Here is a 17,841-nt window from a genome sequence, read left to right as displayed (position 1 = left end):
ATGTTTATGTAAACGAGTTGACACGACACAACACGATAATTAAATGGGTAGGGTTAGGGTCAAGACTTCCAACTCGAATATGACCCGTTTAATTATATATTATTTATTATAGATTTTATATTTTTATAAATATATTATATGTTATAGACTTGTAGTCGGCCAAACTCAAGAATTATAAACAATATTCAAATTTTCAAAATTACTTAATTTTACTCATCATCTCCACTTATCTCATTTGCTCCCCAACTTCAACTCTTTTCATTTTACCTTCTAAACTTACTAAAAAAAATTTCATTCCGTCTCCTAACTCCAATGTTTCACTTTTTTATTTTTGTATCCATAACTCCTATTTTCCAATCTTTAAAATGTTTCAACCAGACATGAAACAACATATTTACAAGGTCTAGATCTTAACCCAAAACCCGACACGAAGCCGACATGAAAATAAACGGGTTGACACGATAATTAAATGGGTCAAGTTAGGGTCAAGCTCTTTCAACCCGTTTAATGTCTTGACACGACACGAACCTGACACGACACGACAGGTTTTCCAGGTCTATGCATTTGTATGGGATACTCAGACGCATGTATGTAATATGGTTAGTTTGTGTCAACATGGTTATCTTTTTGGTTCCGGATTTGCCCGAGTCGTCTCCTCCCATGGTGGTGTCATTGCTTTAGGGTTTGTTCTGTGAGATCTGATTGACCCGTTCTAATATCATGAAAAACTGGTAAAGAGAAATCTATCTTTCATTAATGGATTCTAAGAATAAATACAAAATCATAGTTGGAAATAAGGAAAGGATGACAAATAAACTAGAAACTAGCTTAAATACAAGGCATAGGAGATAATCACAAAATCTTATAATATCTCTATATTTTTTAGTTACTTAATAATTGTAATAAGTCCAGCATCCAATTATGACTAATCACTAATGTGATTATATGTGACAACTTTAGTTTATACTTAATACGCTTCTAAGTTGTAACCCCTAACTCTCTTTTTTCACTTTACGCCGGCATACAAACTTGAACGCTTGCTTCTTCTCCGAGGAGGTTCAAATACTACTAAGAAACAATGTCGTCATTATGTGTTCCTCCCCAATTTGTTTCACTTAAGCTCTCTGAATTCAATTCTCGAAAGGTCAGAATCAAGTCAACTTAATTCAAATTTTGTCAAGTTTATACATTCGATTGTTTTGTGCGTCTGCATTTGTTTAATTGCGCCTATCTGGAACCATGTTATAGTAGGAGCTAAAACTCTAAACCCTAAATTTTCTTATTTCATTCATCGTAAAAGTGGGTTTTAAATGGGCTAAAACATGAGGAAATTTCTACTACATTACTCGAAACTGACTCCTAAAATTACAACATGTTCTTCGTCTTTATTTAACATTTGAACTAAAACTATATCTGATTTGAACATATGGATGTTCTTTTTTGCAGCTGTTGGGTTCATTTGCTTCTCCAAAAAGAGATTTTCGGGTATTTTCCATGTCGATAGATGTAAAAGAGGCATCAAATTTCATCTCAGCAGCTCCAATATTTTTGCCTGAAGGACCATGGAAGCAGGTAATGCATTTCCTTATTCTGAGACATGTTTTAACACAAAAGTAGGGATCATTCATCATAGTCCCAAACCTGTTGAATCTTTTGTATTTTAATTGGGAAGATTCCTGGTGGAGTTACTGCTGCTGAAGGATTCAAAGCTGCAGGGATGTATGGAGGATTGCGAGCAGCAGGACAGAAGCCTGATCTTGCACTTGTCACTTGTGATGTAGATGCCATATCTGCAGGTTCGTTGAATTTACTATTTTAGCCTTCTAGTAGTGTAAAATTGCTTGATCAAATCTTTTGACAAACTTCCTTCAGGGGCATTTACTAGAAACGTGGTTGCAGCTGCACCCGTTCTTTATTGCAAAAGTACATTACAAAAATCTACAACAGTGAGTTTTCTCTATAACTTTTTATTACCAAATCTTTTGAATTTATTTAACTGATTTCAGTTATGCTACCTCTTTAGGCCCGTGCAGTCTTGATAAATGCTGGTCAAGCAAATGCAGCCACGGTAATTTCTGACTTAACTTTTTGTTACCCATGATGTAAAATGACGTATATGCCCTTACAGGGGGATGCAGGTTACCAAGATGTAATAGATTGTTCAAATGCCCTTTCCAATGTATGTAAAGTGTAAACCTCATTGTTTTCATTTATTTCTATTTACACAGTGAAAATAATATTGATAGTTCACAATTCTACAGTTACTTCAAGTAAGCCCTGATGAAATCTTGATAGAATCAACTGGAGTAATTGGTCAACGAATAAAGAAGGTAAATAACACAGCAAATTCATTTATAGTCAATGTCTTGACCATGTGTTTGACTTATCATATTATGTGCAGGAGCCTCTTCTTAATTCACTTCCTAAGTTAATTAGTTTGCTTTCATCAAGTGTCAAGGGGTAATGTTGTAATTTGTAACTCCTTGTATTCCTTTCCTTTAAATGTTAAATTAATTATCGATTCTACTTTTGGTTTGCAGAGCAGATTCTGCTGCTGTGGCAATAACAACAACTGATCTTGTGAGCAAGAGTGTAGCAGTAGAGTTTGAGGTATCATATTTGTATTTATTTGCTTTCTTTTTTTATTTCATTTATTATCGTTTTATTACAAAAAAATATATATATTTTTGAAGGTTGGTGGAAGCCGTATAAGAATCGGGGGAATGGCAAAAGGTTCCGGAATGATCCACCCAAACATGGGAACACTTCTTGGTGTATGTACTAATATTGCTATATGATTAATTTATTACGACAAAATGTTTTGTAAAACAATTTAATTGATACAAAAAAAAAATTGTTAATTTTCAGGTTATAACGACTGACGCTTGTGTAGATACTGACATCTGGCGAAAGATGGTACAGGTTGCTGTGAATCGAAGTTTCAACCAAATCACTGTAAGTAGTAGCATCTCATTGAGGGGTATTTTAGTCATTTAACCAATTGTGACATGCGTGTATTAATAACTAAAACATTGTTTATGAAATGTTGTAGGTAGATGGGGATACTAGCACCAATGATACCATTATTGCTTTGGCTAGTGGTTTATCTGGATCAAACAGGATATCATCATTACACAGTTCTGAAGGAAACCAACTCCAAATGTGCCTTGATGCGGTGTGTTTAAATTCCCAATTTACCCTTTTTTTTGTTATATGCATTTTTACAAGTGTTTGTTTGTTGATATTTGTCAGGTAATGCAAGGGCTTGCCAAATCAATAGCATGGGATGGAGAAGGGGCAACATGTCTGATAGAGGTCTGTTTGTTTGTTTGTTTGTTTTTATTTTTTTTGGGGCAGAAGGGTATTTATGGAAATGGGAAATGATGCAGGTGACAGTGAGTGGTGCAGGGAGTGAAAGTGAAGCAGCAAAGATTGCACGTTCAGTGGCATCTTCTTCACTTACCAAGGCATGATGATTAATATGTTGATATTTGAAGGTGAAATAATTGTTTCCAATGATATAATGATGATGGTTTTTATGGGTGGTTTTATCAGGCGGCAATTTATGGTAGGGATCCGAATTGGGGGCGGATAGCCTGTGCTGCAGGGTACGCGGGGATTTGTTTTGACTCAAATGCCCTTAGAATAGCACTTGGAGATATTCTGCTTATGGAAGGAGGCCAACCACTTCCATTTGATAGGTAACAATAACACCATACACTCACATACATGATACATGATACATGATATTTGAAATACTGAAAATGCGGGAGTGTTCCAGGTCAGCAGCTAGTAATTACCTGAAAGAGGCTGGTGATGCCCATGGCACTGTCAAAATTCAAATATCCATAGGTGACTTTATTATTAAGTCGTTATTTCTGCATTAAGTCAACAAGAAACTTGAGTGATTTATTTGTTTGTTTTGGGTGGAACATCAACAGGGGATGGACCAGGAACAGGGTTAGCATGGGGATGTGATTTAAGTTATGATTATGTCAAGATTAATGCAGAGTACACCACCTAGAGACTAGAGACTAGAGAGTATAGACTCTGCTATTTCAGTTTTATTATGTTCTATAAGATATATATGAACGAAGATGTACTTGCGGATATTTTGTGTGTTACTTTATGGTGATTCTGGGAACTTAAATTCAGTTAGCTTCAGTAGCTGCTCTGTATTCTGTAACACCTAAACAATAAAGACGCAGAAACACAGTCAAAACACTAATTCCAGACAGTTAATTGGTTGTTATGAAAAGAAAACTAAAAACATCACCTATCATGCATCTATATTCAGGAAGAAAAACAAAAACGTTGTTTTATGACACATTCAATTTCTGGCTATAAGCCCCAACACGTACTTCAGCAGCTAGTAATTACCTGAAAGGGGCTGGTGATGCTCATAGCAAGTTATTTTGACAACACCAGTTGCATATAAAAGCAACACTTAAAAAAACTTTACATATGCAAATCTATCGATTCTCAAATTATTATGTCCACAGAGTACGAGTAATGCTAAAAAAACAATAACCCGTTCAGAATCGTAAACATCGAATAAAACAGTCATATTATGGTAATGGCACCGCCATCATCATTAATAGCATACCAACACGATCCAATCTCAAACTTATGAGCAATGAACACAGCAAATGAAAATAAATCAAGGATATGGGAATCGTGTATACAAAAATACTAATTTTCATTTCAAACAAACGAGATGTTGTTCTACATAGTTAAATCCAGCAATAATATTCTGAGTACAGAGAGACTACAATAACTAACTTTCCCTAAATCGCAAACAAATGTTCAGAAGATTAACAACCAACTGATGGATTGTGATATCCATCCACTAAGCTTTCTTAGGTGATTTGGTTGCTTTTGATGGAGATTTAGGCTCTTTGGTTGCTTTGTCAAGAGCCTTTTTGGGCAGAAGAACCGGGTTGATGTTTGGAAGAACACCACCATGAGCGATTGTCACGCCCGAAAGAAGTTTTCCCAATTCTTCATCATTCCTCACAGCTAAAAGAACGTGTCTGGGAATGATTCTGGTCTTCTTGTTGTCTCTGGCAGCATTTCCAGCCAACTCCAAAACCTAATTACAAATTCATTGGGAAAGAAATTCGAATTTCAGAATTAATAAACATACAAAAGTAAAATAGATCTGCAAATAATGGCATTCGTAGAAAACTCCAATGTTAATTTTACCGATAGTTAATGAACTCAATTTCAATGTTCAATTTATTGATACAGCAACGAAGGGGAATTAGGTAATTGTAAATAAATAAGCCGGAAAATACCTCAGCAGCAAGGTACTCGAGGACGGCGGCGAGGTAGACCGGAGCACCGCTTCCGACACGCTTTGCATACTGGCCTTTCTTGAGGAAACGACCCAACCTGCCGACGGGGAACTGAAGACCGGCCTTGACGGAGCGGGAAACCGGCTTCTTCTTAGGACCACCAGCCTTCCTTCCGGCGGCACCCTTTTTCACCTTTGTTCCGGCGTCCATTTCACCTTTCAACGACTAAATTAGGAAATTAACCTGACGGAAGAAGAAAGCGCCTGTGATTTTTCCGATTAAACTTATTGTGTGTGATGTTTTTGAGAAATATGTGGGGGTGTTATTTATATGGCGATTTCTTCTCTTCGCTTGGAGTATTGGTTTTTGTGGTGATGATTTTGGCCGCTAGATTGGGTTTGATCAACGGGTGAGGCTGGGAATTGCTTGATCCGTGTGGTTTTGGATTGACCAATCAGGAGAAGGGAAATAAGGAGGAAGCGCATTATTTCTTTTTAAAGGGTTAATTACTTTTTGACATTGTTTTGAAAGTAAAATAGTTATTTAAGTCAAATTTAGTAAATTCAAATACTTGACCCTAGTAATTAATGTAAGTTATACACATCAATTGTTTATGATTCGAGATTCAGTAGTGTTTTCTTATAATTATGATTTTTGAATTATGGTTTATCGGTTTGAATTGAATGTAACCTTAATAAAAAATTGGTGTTTAATTTATCTTAAAAATGAAAAAAAAAAAAAATTACCATGTTTTTGTGACATTACATATACCACTAACAATTTATTCCCACATAGTGGTAATCACAACACCAAATATACCACTAATAATTAATTCACATGTAGTGGTAATCATATCAGCAAGCATACTACTAACAATTAATTGTCACAAAGTGGTAATCACAACACCAACCATACCGTAACATTTTGATATTGATGTATTTTCACTTTTAACCCTTGTTACAAGAATTTACTGCATTTCGCCCCTTGGAGGCATTTTTGTAATTTTTTTGAAATGGCATGCATATGGTGGTCATAACCCCCAAGTACGTTAGGTGCCAGTGGTCAGGGTGCAAGCCCTAATTTTTTAGGGTTTTGACCTTATTTAAAGATCCTTAATGCCCAAGTCTTCTTCATTTCATCAACCTCCAATCCCATTTTGACCCCTTTGCAAACCCTAATTTGTTTTGAGCATTCTTGACCCATTGGTGTGTGTTTTGGTGTTCATAGAGGAAAAAGAAGGAACAAAGAACCACTTGGAATCTTTAAACAACCTTGGATCTGAAAGTTTTGTACCCACCTACATCTCTGGAAGGCATAAAGTTCATACCTTGATGGTTATGTGGTTAGACTTGGCTTGTATGATGTTATTGTGTGATTTTGTCCCTAACCAATAGTGTCCTTGAGTATCGCATGCTATAGATCCAAATGGATTGTCTTTTTATACTTTTTGGAGTAGCGCATGCTATAGATCCAAATGGGTTAGGAGGTTAGGGTTTTTGCTATTAGGTACTTAATAGCCATGCAAGACCATAAAGTTGGAAACTTTATGGTTAAAGACGTTATTTGAGGGCTAGATATGGAATTTGGACAAAAGAGTTTAAGGATTAAGCTCTTAATAAGAAAGGAAAGGAACCTATTGCGTACATTGGGCGTAATCAAGGTACGTCGTGCGTACAAGGTCAGCCAACCCGTTTTTGGTCAAGCTCGAGTATGTTAAGCGTACAAGTTGACTACGCTGGACACACTCAACTGTGTTGACCAGGTTCGACTTATTGACTTTGACTAGGATTTGACCAAGTTTGGCCTAAGGGTAATTTGGGTATTTTGATTTTGGTCCTTATTTGATGAATAGGTGACAGGTAGAGTTGATATTCAGAGTTGTGTACTGTTCAACGATATTTTCAAACTGAGATGTGAGTTTTCCATCACAGTCTTACAATACTTCAAATCAACCACGACTATCATGTTCATATTATGATGGAGATTGACGACATGTTCATATTCTGATGATCAACGGGCTACTATTACCTGGGAGCAGTTCCGGGATATTTTTGCACTCGTTACGTTCCGCGCGTGGAACGGGAGCGGCATGCTCAGGAGTTTTTGACATTGAGACAGGATGGAGAGTCTATGATGAAGATCACCCGGATGTTCACTGAGAGGGTTATGTTTTGCTCGAAGTTTGCATCAGAGCAGTCTCAGATGACTCGTTATTTGAGTATGCTCAAGACGGATATACGACAGTTTGTGGTTACACAGCGTTGTGATACCCTCCTGGATCTACAGGAAGCCGCGAGGCGGCGTGAGTTGGAAATAGAGCTGCAACTGAAGGAGCAGCATCAGGCATCGACACAGTCTCAGTTGGCGCTTAAGTGGTCTAAGACCGTTGATACACGGTCTGGGGGTCCACAGAGCCACACTTGTGGAAAGTGTGGCAGGGTTCATTCGGGAGTTTGTAGAGCAGGTGGTGAGTGCCACAAATGTGGCAAGGAGGGGCACTATGCCAGGGACCGCCATCAGTCCGCTCATCCTGCAGATATGAGGATTTGTTACCATTGTCATCAGGTTGGTAATGTGAAGACCAATTGTTTGCACCTCGCCGCCAAGTCGGCGCAGGGTTTCGCGCCAGCTGCTATGAGGATTGGAGATGGGAGGCCAGTCAAGGTGGAGCCTCCGAAGGCTCAGGGTCGCGCCTTCTAGCTCACGACCGAGGAGGCCAAGGCAGCACCGGATGTGGTTGTTGGTACGTTTCTACTCTCTGTCTCAATTATTGTATTTATATTATGCTTATTGATTGTACCTGTGATTGGGTATGTTTCTAGTAAATTCCTTGCATGCTTTGGTTTTATTTGACTCGGGGGCGAGTCGATCGTTCGTATCTCAGACTTTCAGTAGAGGGTTTGGTGTGTTGATATATGATCTTGAGTGTCCGTTGCGAGTTTCGATCGCCAATGAGCACGGGGTTTCTGCTTCTTCGGTCTACCGAGGATGCGAGTTGGAGATTTTCGGGGTGTCCTTCCCGATAGATTTGATTCCTATCCCCATGGGGGATGTATGCGTGATTGTAGGGATGGATTGGCTTAGCCGTTTTGGCGCCATGATCGATTGTGAGGGACAGCGGGTGGTGGTTCGAACCCCAAGTGGGGGAGAACTGGTAGTATATGGTGAGGGCACCAGGTTGGGATCAGGGTTTTGTTCGGTAGCCAGGGCTCGATAGTATATTCAGCACAGGTGTGCCGGTTATTTGGCGTATGTGGTAGATACACGGGTTAGAGAGCAACTCTCAGTTTTAGAGGTCCCGGTGGTTAGAGAGTTTGTTGATGTGTTTCCGGAGGAGTTACCCGGAGTGCCTCCGGCGAGGCAGGTTGAGTTCAGGATTGATCTAGTGTCAGGTGCGGCACCTATCGCCAAGGCGTCGTACCGTTTGGCACCGCCTGAGATGCAAGAGCTTTCATCTCAGTTGCAGGAGCTGTTGGGTAAGCAGTTTATTCGTTCGAGTAGTTCACCATGGGGAGCACTGATCATTTTCGTCAGGAAGAAGGATGGTTCGCACAGGATGTGTATTGACTATATGGAGCTGAACAAGTTAACGGAGAATAACCGTTATCTACTCCCGAGGATAGACGACCTTTTTCGATCAGCTGCAGGGTGCATCTTAGTTTTCCAATATTGATTTGAGATCAGGATACCACCAGGTTAAGGTGAAGGAGGAAAATGTGGAGAAGACCCACGTTTCAGACTCGTTATGATCCTTACGAGTTCGTGGTGATGCCGTTTGGACTCACCAATGCGCCAACAGTGTTCATGGATCTGATGAACCGAGTCTGCAGACCGATGCTCGATCGCTCGGTCATTGTGTTCATAGATGATATCTTGGTATATTCCAAGACCCGAGAGCAGCATGAGGAGCATCTCAGGGAGCTGCTGGAGGTTATGCAGCGAGAACGACTGTATGCCAAGTTCTCGAAGTGTGAGTTTTGGTTGCGAGAGGTCCAGTTCCTTGGACATATCGTTAACCAGGAGGGGATTTTGGTCAATCCGGCCAAGGTGGAGGCGGTTATGCAGTGGGAGACTCCGAGATCTCCCTTAGACATCAGGAGTTTCTTGGGCTTAGCAGGGTACTACCGGAGATTTATTCGAGATTTCTCCAAGATCGCGGTACCCTTTACTCGTCTTACGAGGAAGGAGGTGGATTTCCGGTGGGGGCCTGAGCAGCAGAGGGCGTTTGAGACCTTCCGACAATGTTTATGCGAGGCGCCGGTGCTGACACTCCCCGAGGGAGTTGAGGATTTTGTGGTATTTTGTGATGCATCCATCATCGGATTAGGGGCAGTCCTCATGCAGAGATGACGGGTGGTAGCCTATGCATCGCGGTAACTGAAGCCGCATGAGATGAGATACCCTACGCACGACCTCAAGTTGGGAGCAATGGTTTTCGCTCTCAAGATTTGGAGACATTATCTGTGCGGGGTCCGATGTACAATATATACGGATCACAAGAGTTTGAGGCACATCACGGATCAGCCCAACCTGAATATGAGGCAGCGCAGCTGGCTGAATGTGGTCAAGGACTATGATTGTGAGATCATTTACCATCCTGGTAAAGAGAATGTGGTTGCAGATGCTTTGAGCCGCAAGGTCCTGGACCCCAACCAGGTGTATGAGGATAGCGGTGGATTCCCCGCCGGTGGGTTTGGTCAGGGATGCGCTGACTGAGGGTATGAGACCAAAGAACTTGAAATTGGAGAGGATTAAGGGCGAAAGCGTCCGGTTTGTTCAGCATAGTCGCGGATTGTTGACCCGTTATGGTCGGGTTTGGGTTCCGATGTCCGGAGGGGTCTGACAGACGGTGATGGAGGAGGCTCATAAGTCTCATTTTTCTATTCACCCAGGAGCCACCAAGATGTATCTTGATTTGAGTTCGAGTTACTGTGGCCTGTTATGAAGCGAGATATCGCCTGGTTTGTTGAGAGGTGTTTGACCTGTAGGATGGTCAAGGTCGAGCATCAGATGCCGCATGGTAAGCTGCAGCCTCTGGAGATTCCCATGTGGAAATGGGAACGAATCGCGATGGATTTCATCATGAAGTTGCCGAAGATGGCAAGGGGTTCGATGCTATATGGGTCATCGTGGATTGATTGACCAAGAGTGCCCATTTCCTAGCCATATGGGAGAGTTCGTCGGCAGAAAAGTTAGCCGACCTGTACGTCATAGAGGTTGTCTCTCGCCATGGGGTTCCAGTTTCTATCGTTTCCGATCGAGATGTCAGGTTTACTTCCCGTTTTTTGGCAAAAGTTCCATGAGGAATTGGGTACGCGACTGCATTTTAGTACGACGTTCCATCTGCAGACTGATGGGCAGAGTGAGCGGACCATTCAGACCCTCGAGGATATGTTGAGGGCGTGTGTCATTGATTTCGGTGGGAGTTGGGATTCCCACCTACCGCTTGCAGAGTTCGCCTACAACAACAACTATCATTCCAGTATTGGCGCCCCGCCTTTCAAGCTGTTGTATGGGTGGAAGTGTAGGACCCCAGTCTGCTGGGGTGAGGTTGGGCACAGGGTGATGTGTCGGACAGAGGTAGTTCTGCAAACTACCGAGATGATACAACAAATTAGACAGCGACTGCAGGCCACTCAGAGTCGGCAGAAACGTTATGCCGACCGATGCCGATCTGAACTGGAATTTTAGGTGGGGTGACAAGGTTCTCCTGAAGGTCTCACCCTGGAAGGGTGTAATCCATTTTAGGAAGAGGGGAAAATTAGGTCCCCGTTTCATTGGGCCGTTTCAGGATTGTTGTCAGGGTTGGTAGGGTGGCCTATAGACTAGAGCTTCCGGAGGAGCATAACCGGATCCACAACACATTTCATGTTTTCGCAATTGCAAAAATGCATTATGGACCAGGAGGCAGTGGTATCATTGGATGATATGTAGGTCGATGAGCGCCTGAACTATGCCCGTGGCTATTTTGGAAAGGAAGAAGAAGATTTTATGGAACAAGGAGATACCTTTAGTAAAGGTACACTGGGAACATCGGAGGGGATTCGAGTGGACGTGGGAGCCGGAGGCGGAGATGCGCGAGCATTACCCGACATTGTTTATTACAACGGACTTCGAGGGCGAAGTCTAGTTCAATTGGGGGAGAGTTATAACGCCCCGATTCTCAGGTATTGTATAATAAGATTTTTTTTTTGGGTTAGGCCCTACTCGACGAGTTGGTTGTCCTGCTCATCGAGTAGCAGCGGGGTGGGATCGCGAGTTAAGTGCCCTACTCGACGAGTCCATATTGGGACTTGGCGAGTAGGATTTGGCAGATGAAACCCTAAATCCTGGGGTTTTCACCTTTATTTAAAGGAGCCTCAACCTCCTTTGGCCTCTTTGCAGTCTTTGAGAGCTCCTTAAAACCCTAATACGTGCGTGTGTATATGTGCCCATTGTGTGTTTGAAGCTTGAAAAGAGGATATTTGGAGGGAGAAGGCTTGGAGGAGAAGGAGATTGGAGCAAGTAAAGTGTGGGAATCAACACTTATCTCAGTTATTGTCTTCTAGAGGTAACCAAATCACTTTTTTTTTTCCTTGTGAATCTCTTCTATTGGTTGAGTTTTAGGGTTTTTGTGAGATGTTAAGTTGGAAAGATGAGTTATGGGCTAGATATGAGGTTGTAACTTCAGATCTGGACCCTCCTCAGATTCTAGAAGCATAAAGTTATAGTTTTTTGTCATGATTGAGGTCCCTCTTGAGCTTGAAGCTCCATTAAGAACTTAAAATAGGCATTTAGAGCATTTATAGCCATGCATGCACGCAAAGTTTGCAACTCTACGTGATAAGCATGCCCTAGAAGCTTGGATCTGTGATTTGGATCTGTTGCATGGCTCAAATCAAGTCTGCATGGGAAAAAGATTGCATGGACTCGGCGAGTCGCAAGGTTGACTCGGCGAGTCACATGAAGATGGTCGTGAACTCGACGAGTTGGATGAACAACTCGGCGAGTCCGATGAAGATTACCATAAGACTCGACGAGTTGAAGAACAACTCGGCGAGTCGGATGAGTTTCCCCTAGGATATGTATGCGTGTGTATCCGTCGAGTTGCAAGGAGGGAACTCGACGGGTGGCCTTAAAATTTAAACGAGAATCGAAGGAACTCGACGAGTCACCATGATGACTCGGCGAGTTGGAAAGTGCTTTAAGGAACTCGGCAAGTAGCCGAGGGTACTCAACGAGTTGGGGTCAACATGAACTGTTGACCTTGGTCGGGGACTTTTACTTTGATCAAGGGTTGACTAGTGGGTTATGGAGTACCTTATAAGGTTAAGGACTTATAAGTATATTGTACTATGATCATAGGTTGTGGAGCTCGTGTCAAGTGATCCGAGAGTTGGAGTTTATCTTCTGAGTCGACATCTTCAAGGTGAGTTATCCTCATTATATCGATAGGGTCTACGGCACAAAGACCGGCCCTTTAGTTGTTATTGTTATGATATGCTACATGTGGTTATGATCTGTTAGATCGGAATCAGGGTAGACAAATATGTTATACTCTTATGATCCGTAAGGATTAGTATGTTAGTGACATGCTAGGTCGGTACTCTAGTTACGAGAGAATTCTATGATTGATGATCAGTGAGATAGATATGTTTAATGTTTGTATATGCTAGTATATGATAGTTATGCGCACATGGTTATTTGCTTGTTGGTTGGGTTGAGGCGTTCCTGCTTTGTGCTGAAGGCCAACATACCCTATGAACGGTTCGGGGAGACTGCAGGCCCACGTGGCAGACCAGTCCTGCCGAAGGCTCGGGATAGATTCAGATAGACTGTAGGCCCAGTAGGGCGGTGACAGTGCCGCTCCTCATCCTTATGTTATGATTTTGGGACACTCTGATGGATATTGATTTGAAAACATTTTTGTAAATGATGCTATCTGATTTTTATTCATGATTGAAAAAGTTTAAATTTGGCGTAAAATTTATGGATGTTACAGTTCCACACCTGATACAACTCTCGAAAATTCTGATCGATTCTCCCCCACTTGGATTTGACGAACTCTTTCTTATTCCATAATTCTTATGGATTCCCAAACCATCAATCCCCATATATCGTGAACTGTCTATGCCCTGCGCTTACCAAAACTAGCGTGTTATTACTAGACAATCTCAATGATTGCCCAACTCATGGAATCCGGAAGAATACGGAAGAATACTCTTGAGGCCTTAACCAGTCTAATGATCCAAATCACCTCCCATGATACCATACCAATTCCTTGAGTTCTTATGCTTGCAGCTAAGAAACATAACCCTTTCCATTCACTAATAAACATTTACTCTGATTTCTATCGTCAAGAAATCATTGAAATCTAACCGACTTTAGTACATGCGAAAATACAATTTCGTTGACCCATCCAATGATCAAACAACTCACGCAACTGACACCACCATCTTCATGCTACTATTCCTTTCCTAGCAACGATAGTGTCTGGAAATCCAAAGTTATTCCATAGGCAAATGTCGTCCATACCCGAATAGATGTAATAAGTTTCTACTTACATGGACTAAACCAGTTGTTGAAATAAGTCAAACTCTGTATCTTATTTGTCTCGCTAAAACCATGATTTTCACAAGGGATGAGATGTTGCTTGCCAACCTCCCTTTACATATACATTACTTGCAATATATATATATATATATATATATATATATATATATATATATATATATATATATATATGGTTAGGTTATTTTGTTCTAACTATCTACTGTGTGCATTTAAGATTGATTATTGACCAATCATTTTAATTATTTTAGGAAAGTAATTAATGCATATGTACATGTTAAAGATATAATGAGCATTAATTAAACTTTAAGCATTTAATATGCATTAATTACTTTTTTAAAATAACTAAAATGAATGGTCCATAATCAATTTTACAAGCATACAATAAATAGTAAAAAATTTGAACCTAACTCTCTTTCTCTCTCTCTCATTTAATGTAAAATATATATATATATATATATATATATATATATATATATATATATATATATATATATATATATATATATATATATATATATATATATATATATATATATATATATATATATATATATATATACTTTACATTAAATGGAAGTATACGTGCTTTAGATATTGCATGTGAATACTTAAAGGATGCAAAAATCTTTCATATTGTTGGTTATTTTCTTTCTTTTTCTTCATGGCCGACTATGATGTTCTCCATATTGCTCCATTTTGAAGTTAGATGCAAGTATTGGTGGTCAAATGTACTTCTCCTTTAGTGCTTAATTGTGTTGAACACTCAAAGCATATGTAGTTATATTAATTAAACGAGGAGTTGAAATTCAAGAAAATACGAGATATGTATGCAAACTCACAAAATATCATGACCATATTTTCTGATTTCTCGCACAAAACAAAATAAGATACATATTTAACTACTTATAACAACATATTTTTTGATTTCATGGCGATGCACTTTTTGTTTTTTCATTTTTAATAGAAATATAATTTCTATTTTAACGTCATTTTGGACTATAAGCGTTTGGTGGTGGGACTAGGTGGGACATAACTAGATTGGACAAAACTGGACTGGACTGGACAGAACTAGACTGAACTCGTTATATAGTAATCGGCAACACCGGAACAAAAAGAAAAACACTAGAAATGGTTTTCTTTGTCATTTTGGCTTTTGTCCCATTGTGCTCTATGGTTTTGGATGAGACTAAATTTTAGAGAAATAGTCCTATTGGACTTGGTCAACAACTAACTTTGTCCCAGTCCCGTCCGTGCCAAACGCTCTGTGATAGGATCTTGTTCTGTTCTGTCCCGTCCTGTTCCGCGTAATAGTTAAAACAAAACAAAAGCCATTAGCCAAACCAATGATAACCGATAATCAATCAATGACTATCAAAATACATCAATCATCAAAATACATTCACCAATAGGTATAATTTGTTTTTGGCTACCAAACCAACCCACAACACATGCTCCATACAATTAAAAACCATACATGTAGTTTTGATAAAAATAGAGACTATTGTTTTAATTAAACCGTGTATCGAAGTAAACTCGACAATGAACTAACTTTGAGTCTTTGACCCGTCTCATATAGGGCCGTTAGCGGTGGAATATATAGGCCCAGTCCAAATCTGTTGTCGGAAGGGCGTTGACCAAGCGATTCCTATTCTCTGGTTTATCCATTCCCCTTGTATTATCATTTGCACAAATCTTCCTACCTAAACCTGGTTTCTCTCCGTTTTCCAGCCATGTTCTTCGATCCCGATCATCGACTGTCGATGCTCAATTTCATGTAATCAGCTCCTTCGTTATCGCCATCAATCAAATCACGTCTCATTTGTGGCTTTTAATTTGTATAGTCATCGGGATCTAATCGAATTGACGATCGAGTCGTTTTGATTAGGGTTTGGCCGTTTAGTTTCTTTTCGTTGTGGAAACTAGGGTTTGAAAAGCATCGAACAATGCATTCGGTGCTTTCACTCGAATTTATTACTCCCCCTTTGCTTAACTCTTTTTATGGCGGTCGTTCGTGTTCTCATCGTTTGAAACGTCGTCTTCATAAAGGAGATCGTCGTGGTAATCTTAGTTAACAATAGGCCTGTTTTTCTGTTTTCCTCCCTCTAATTAGCATCCGTCATCTCTTTCTACATCTGTCTGTTTTTCTTCTCCATTACCTTACTGATCTGACACGGTCAACTAGCTATATCTGTTTATTCCGAAATCGATCGACAATCGAAAATCGCCTTAAGACATACGGGACTGGTTGGATTCATTTCTGCGCCTGAGAAGTTTGGTCTAGCCAGATCTAATCTGCCGGAGAAGGTACCATCTATTTTATTTTTTTCCTTTCGTTTTCGTATACGTGCTTTGGATTTGTGTATTAAATTTCTAGAATATTTTGGAGCAAATGTTCCATATCTTGATAGCTATATTGAATGCTTTGTTGGAAGCGGTTTATCTGTTTTTTCATTGATATTACATGTGTTTGTCACCTCACCGACAGCTGAATAAAACTGTTTGGTGATGGTGGTTTATTTAATAATTAATATAATGCACACGAAATTGCTTTGATATTGAGATTTGAGTATGATCGAAGATCAGGTCTTGAGCATGAATCCCAACAGTTTCTCTTCAACAAATCACCATGACATCATGTTTACTAAATTGACAAATGACACACCTTTTTTTGACACAGGTTTCTTGTAACACTTTCGCTTCTGAAGCTTCAACAGTGCAGTCAGTTATTTCAAAATCCCCGATTTTTTTTTGCAAATGGACATTTGCTCCGACACTGATTTGTCAGTTGCTGATAATGCCGACGATCTTCATGATCTGCAAAACGATCCACTCGAACCCACTCATGGAGCCCTTAAACCCCTTTCTGTGGATGAACTAAGCATTAATGTCACCGAGTTTCTCAATATTCAAGATGACACAAATGAGGATTCAAACTCCTCACCATCCCATAAACCTAAAGACACAACAACAACTCAACCTCCTGAAAATTGTCTCAGCAGGTCTGCAACATTTCCTTGTCCAGATTCCATCACCTTACACGATGACAAGATCAAATCTTTGGATCAATCTGGATTCCGTTCCATTTCTTTACCTGTAAGTACAGTTTTCTTGTATTCATCATTTATGAATTATGAGTTTTATCTTTATTTATGGTGAGTGATTGGATCTTGTGTTACTTACAGACCCATTTGAAGGCTGTATCTGCCATGAAAGGTAGCCGTGAGAAACGTGGAGTGGCTCCACCAGTGAAGCTGAGGGTAAAATGGGCACCAGATGTGTACGATCCGATTCCCACTTCAGTATCACATGTTGTAACAAGCAACAGGTCATCAAGGCATAGTAGCAAGAAGAATTCAAGAAACAAGCAAAAGAATGGAAGCAAATCATCATCACGTGGAAGTAAAGGTAAAGAGAAGAAGCATGTAAGAAAACGTGGTGGAAACTCTTCAAGCACAGGGTACAAGTTGCATGAGCATGAAGAAGAAGACGATGATGGAGTTGTTTTTCATGATCAGTTCTGTGGAAGCAGCTTTCTCAAGGGTTATGGAACCAACTTGCACCTTTCATCTGTTGCAGAAGCTACTTAAGCTTTTTGTGATCATGATGATAACTGGTTTCCTGTAAATAGGATAATAATAATAATAATAATAAGATTGCAGTTTTGTTGTGAAGACGCTAGTATGAGTGGTTTGTTTGGATTTTTGTAGATATCTTGTCTTGAATTCTAGTTTGTTTTTTTTCATTGAATGGAAGTATTGCATGTTATTTTATTTACTGTTGGTTACGTATATATCTGATGAAATAAGTGTTATATTGCTTTTGTTAAATATTATGTATTAATATCTCTAACATGAAATAAGTGTTCATTCTAGATCTTCATTGTGTTCGTCTTCATAACAAAGTTGAAGAAACCTTGATGCCAAACAAGGATGAGGATGAAACCCATATCTCCATCCATCGTATTCATCCCCATAAATATTCAAGAACTTCA

General features: G+C 39.9%; 3 protein-coding genes across 3 annotated transcripts; 2 read left to right on the top strand and 1 right to left on the bottom strand.

Annotated features, from left to right (window-relative positions):
- Positions 1-981: 981 nt before the first annotated feature.
- Positions 982-4,167, top strand: LOC111911725 (arginine biosynthesis bifunctional protein ArgJ, chloroplastic). The gene is made up of 17 exons (XM_023907475.3): positions 982-1,144; positions 1,447-1,572; positions 1,673-1,796; positions 1,873-1,946; positions 2,024-2,068; positions 2,129-2,179; positions 2,262-2,330; positions 2,402-2,460; positions 2,541-2,610; positions 2,694-2,774; positions 2,869-2,955; positions 3,053-3,175; positions 3,253-3,315; positions 3,390-3,467; positions 3,556-3,701; positions 3,782-3,852; positions 3,942-4,167. The coding sequence occupies exons 1-17, from the start codon at positions 1,079-1,081 to the stop codon at positions 4,022-4,024; spliced, it is 1,416 nt and encodes a 471-aa protein (XP_023763243.1). The 5' UTR covers positions 982-1,078; the 3' UTR covers positions 4,025-4,167.
- A 515-nt stretch (positions 4,168-4,682) lies between these two features.
- LOC111911726 (histone H2A) lies at positions 4,683-5,604 on the bottom strand. Its single transcript, XM_023907477.3, has 2 exons — positions 5,298-5,604; positions 4,683-5,092 (listed from the first exon to the last, which is right to left on the bottom strand). Exons 1-2 carry the CDS (start codon positions 5,505-5,507, stop codon positions 4,850-4,852), a joined length of 453 nt encoding a protein of 150 aa, XP_023763245.1. The 5' UTR covers positions 5,508-5,604; the 3' UTR covers positions 4,683-4,849.
- Positions 5,605-15,503: 9,899 nt separating this feature from the next.
- Positions 15,504-17,620, top strand: LOC111911724 (uncharacterized). Its single transcript, XM_023907474.3, has 3 exons — positions 15,504-16,154; positions 16,528-16,943; positions 17,033-17,620. Exons 2-3 carry the CDS (start codon positions 16,605-16,607, stop codon positions 17,435-17,437), a joined length of 744 nt encoding a protein of 247 aa, XP_023763242.1. The 5' UTR covers positions 15,504-16,154; positions 16,528-16,604; the 3' UTR covers positions 17,438-17,620.
- The last annotated feature ends 221 nt before the right edge of the window (positions 17,621-17,841 follow it).

This window comes from Lactuca sativa, chromosome 2, assembly GCF_002870075.4.
Source record: "Lactuca sativa cultivar Salinas chromosome 2, Lsat_Salinas_v11, whole genome shotgun sequence".
Taxonomy (NCBI): domain Eukaryota; kingdom Viridiplantae; phylum Streptophyta; class Magnoliopsida; order Asterales; family Asteraceae; genus Lactuca; species Lactuca sativa.
The sequence above is the reverse complement of the archived record's forward strand: the minus strand, read 5'-3'. Positions and strand labels throughout refer to the sequence as shown.

Excerpts from the sequence above, each read along its gene's own strand:
- LOC111911725 (XM_023907475.3), top strand. The coding sequence starts at position 1,079 with ATGTCGTCATTATGTGTTCCTCCCCAATTTGTTTCACTTAAGCTCTCT. Across the intron at positions 2,461-2,540 it reads CTTTCATCAAGTGTCAAGGG|AGCAGATTCTGCTGCTGTGG; the intron begins GTAATGTTGTAA and ends TTTGGTTTGCAG. Across the intron at positions 3,702-3,781 it reads CAACCACTTCCATTTGATAG|GTCAGCAGCTAGTAATTACC; the intron begins GTAACAATAACA and ends GGAGTGTTCCAG.
- LOC111911726 (XM_023907477.3), bottom strand. The coding sequence starts at position 5,507 with ATGGACGCCGGAACAAAGGTGAAAAAGGGTGCCGCCGGAAGGAAGGCT. Across the intron at positions 5,093-5,297 it reads TCGAGTACCTTGCTGCTGAG|GTTTTGGAGTTGGCTGGAAA; the intron begins GTATTTTCCGGC and ends ATTTGTAATTAG.
- LOC111911724 (XM_023907474.3), top strand. The coding sequence starts at position 16,605 with ATGGACATTTGCTCCGACACTGATTTGTCAGTTGCTGATAATGCCGAC. Across the intron at positions 16,944-17,032 it reads TCCGTTCCATTTCTTTACCT|ACCCATTTGAAGGCTGTATC; the intron begins GTAAGTACAGTT and ends TGTTACTTACAG.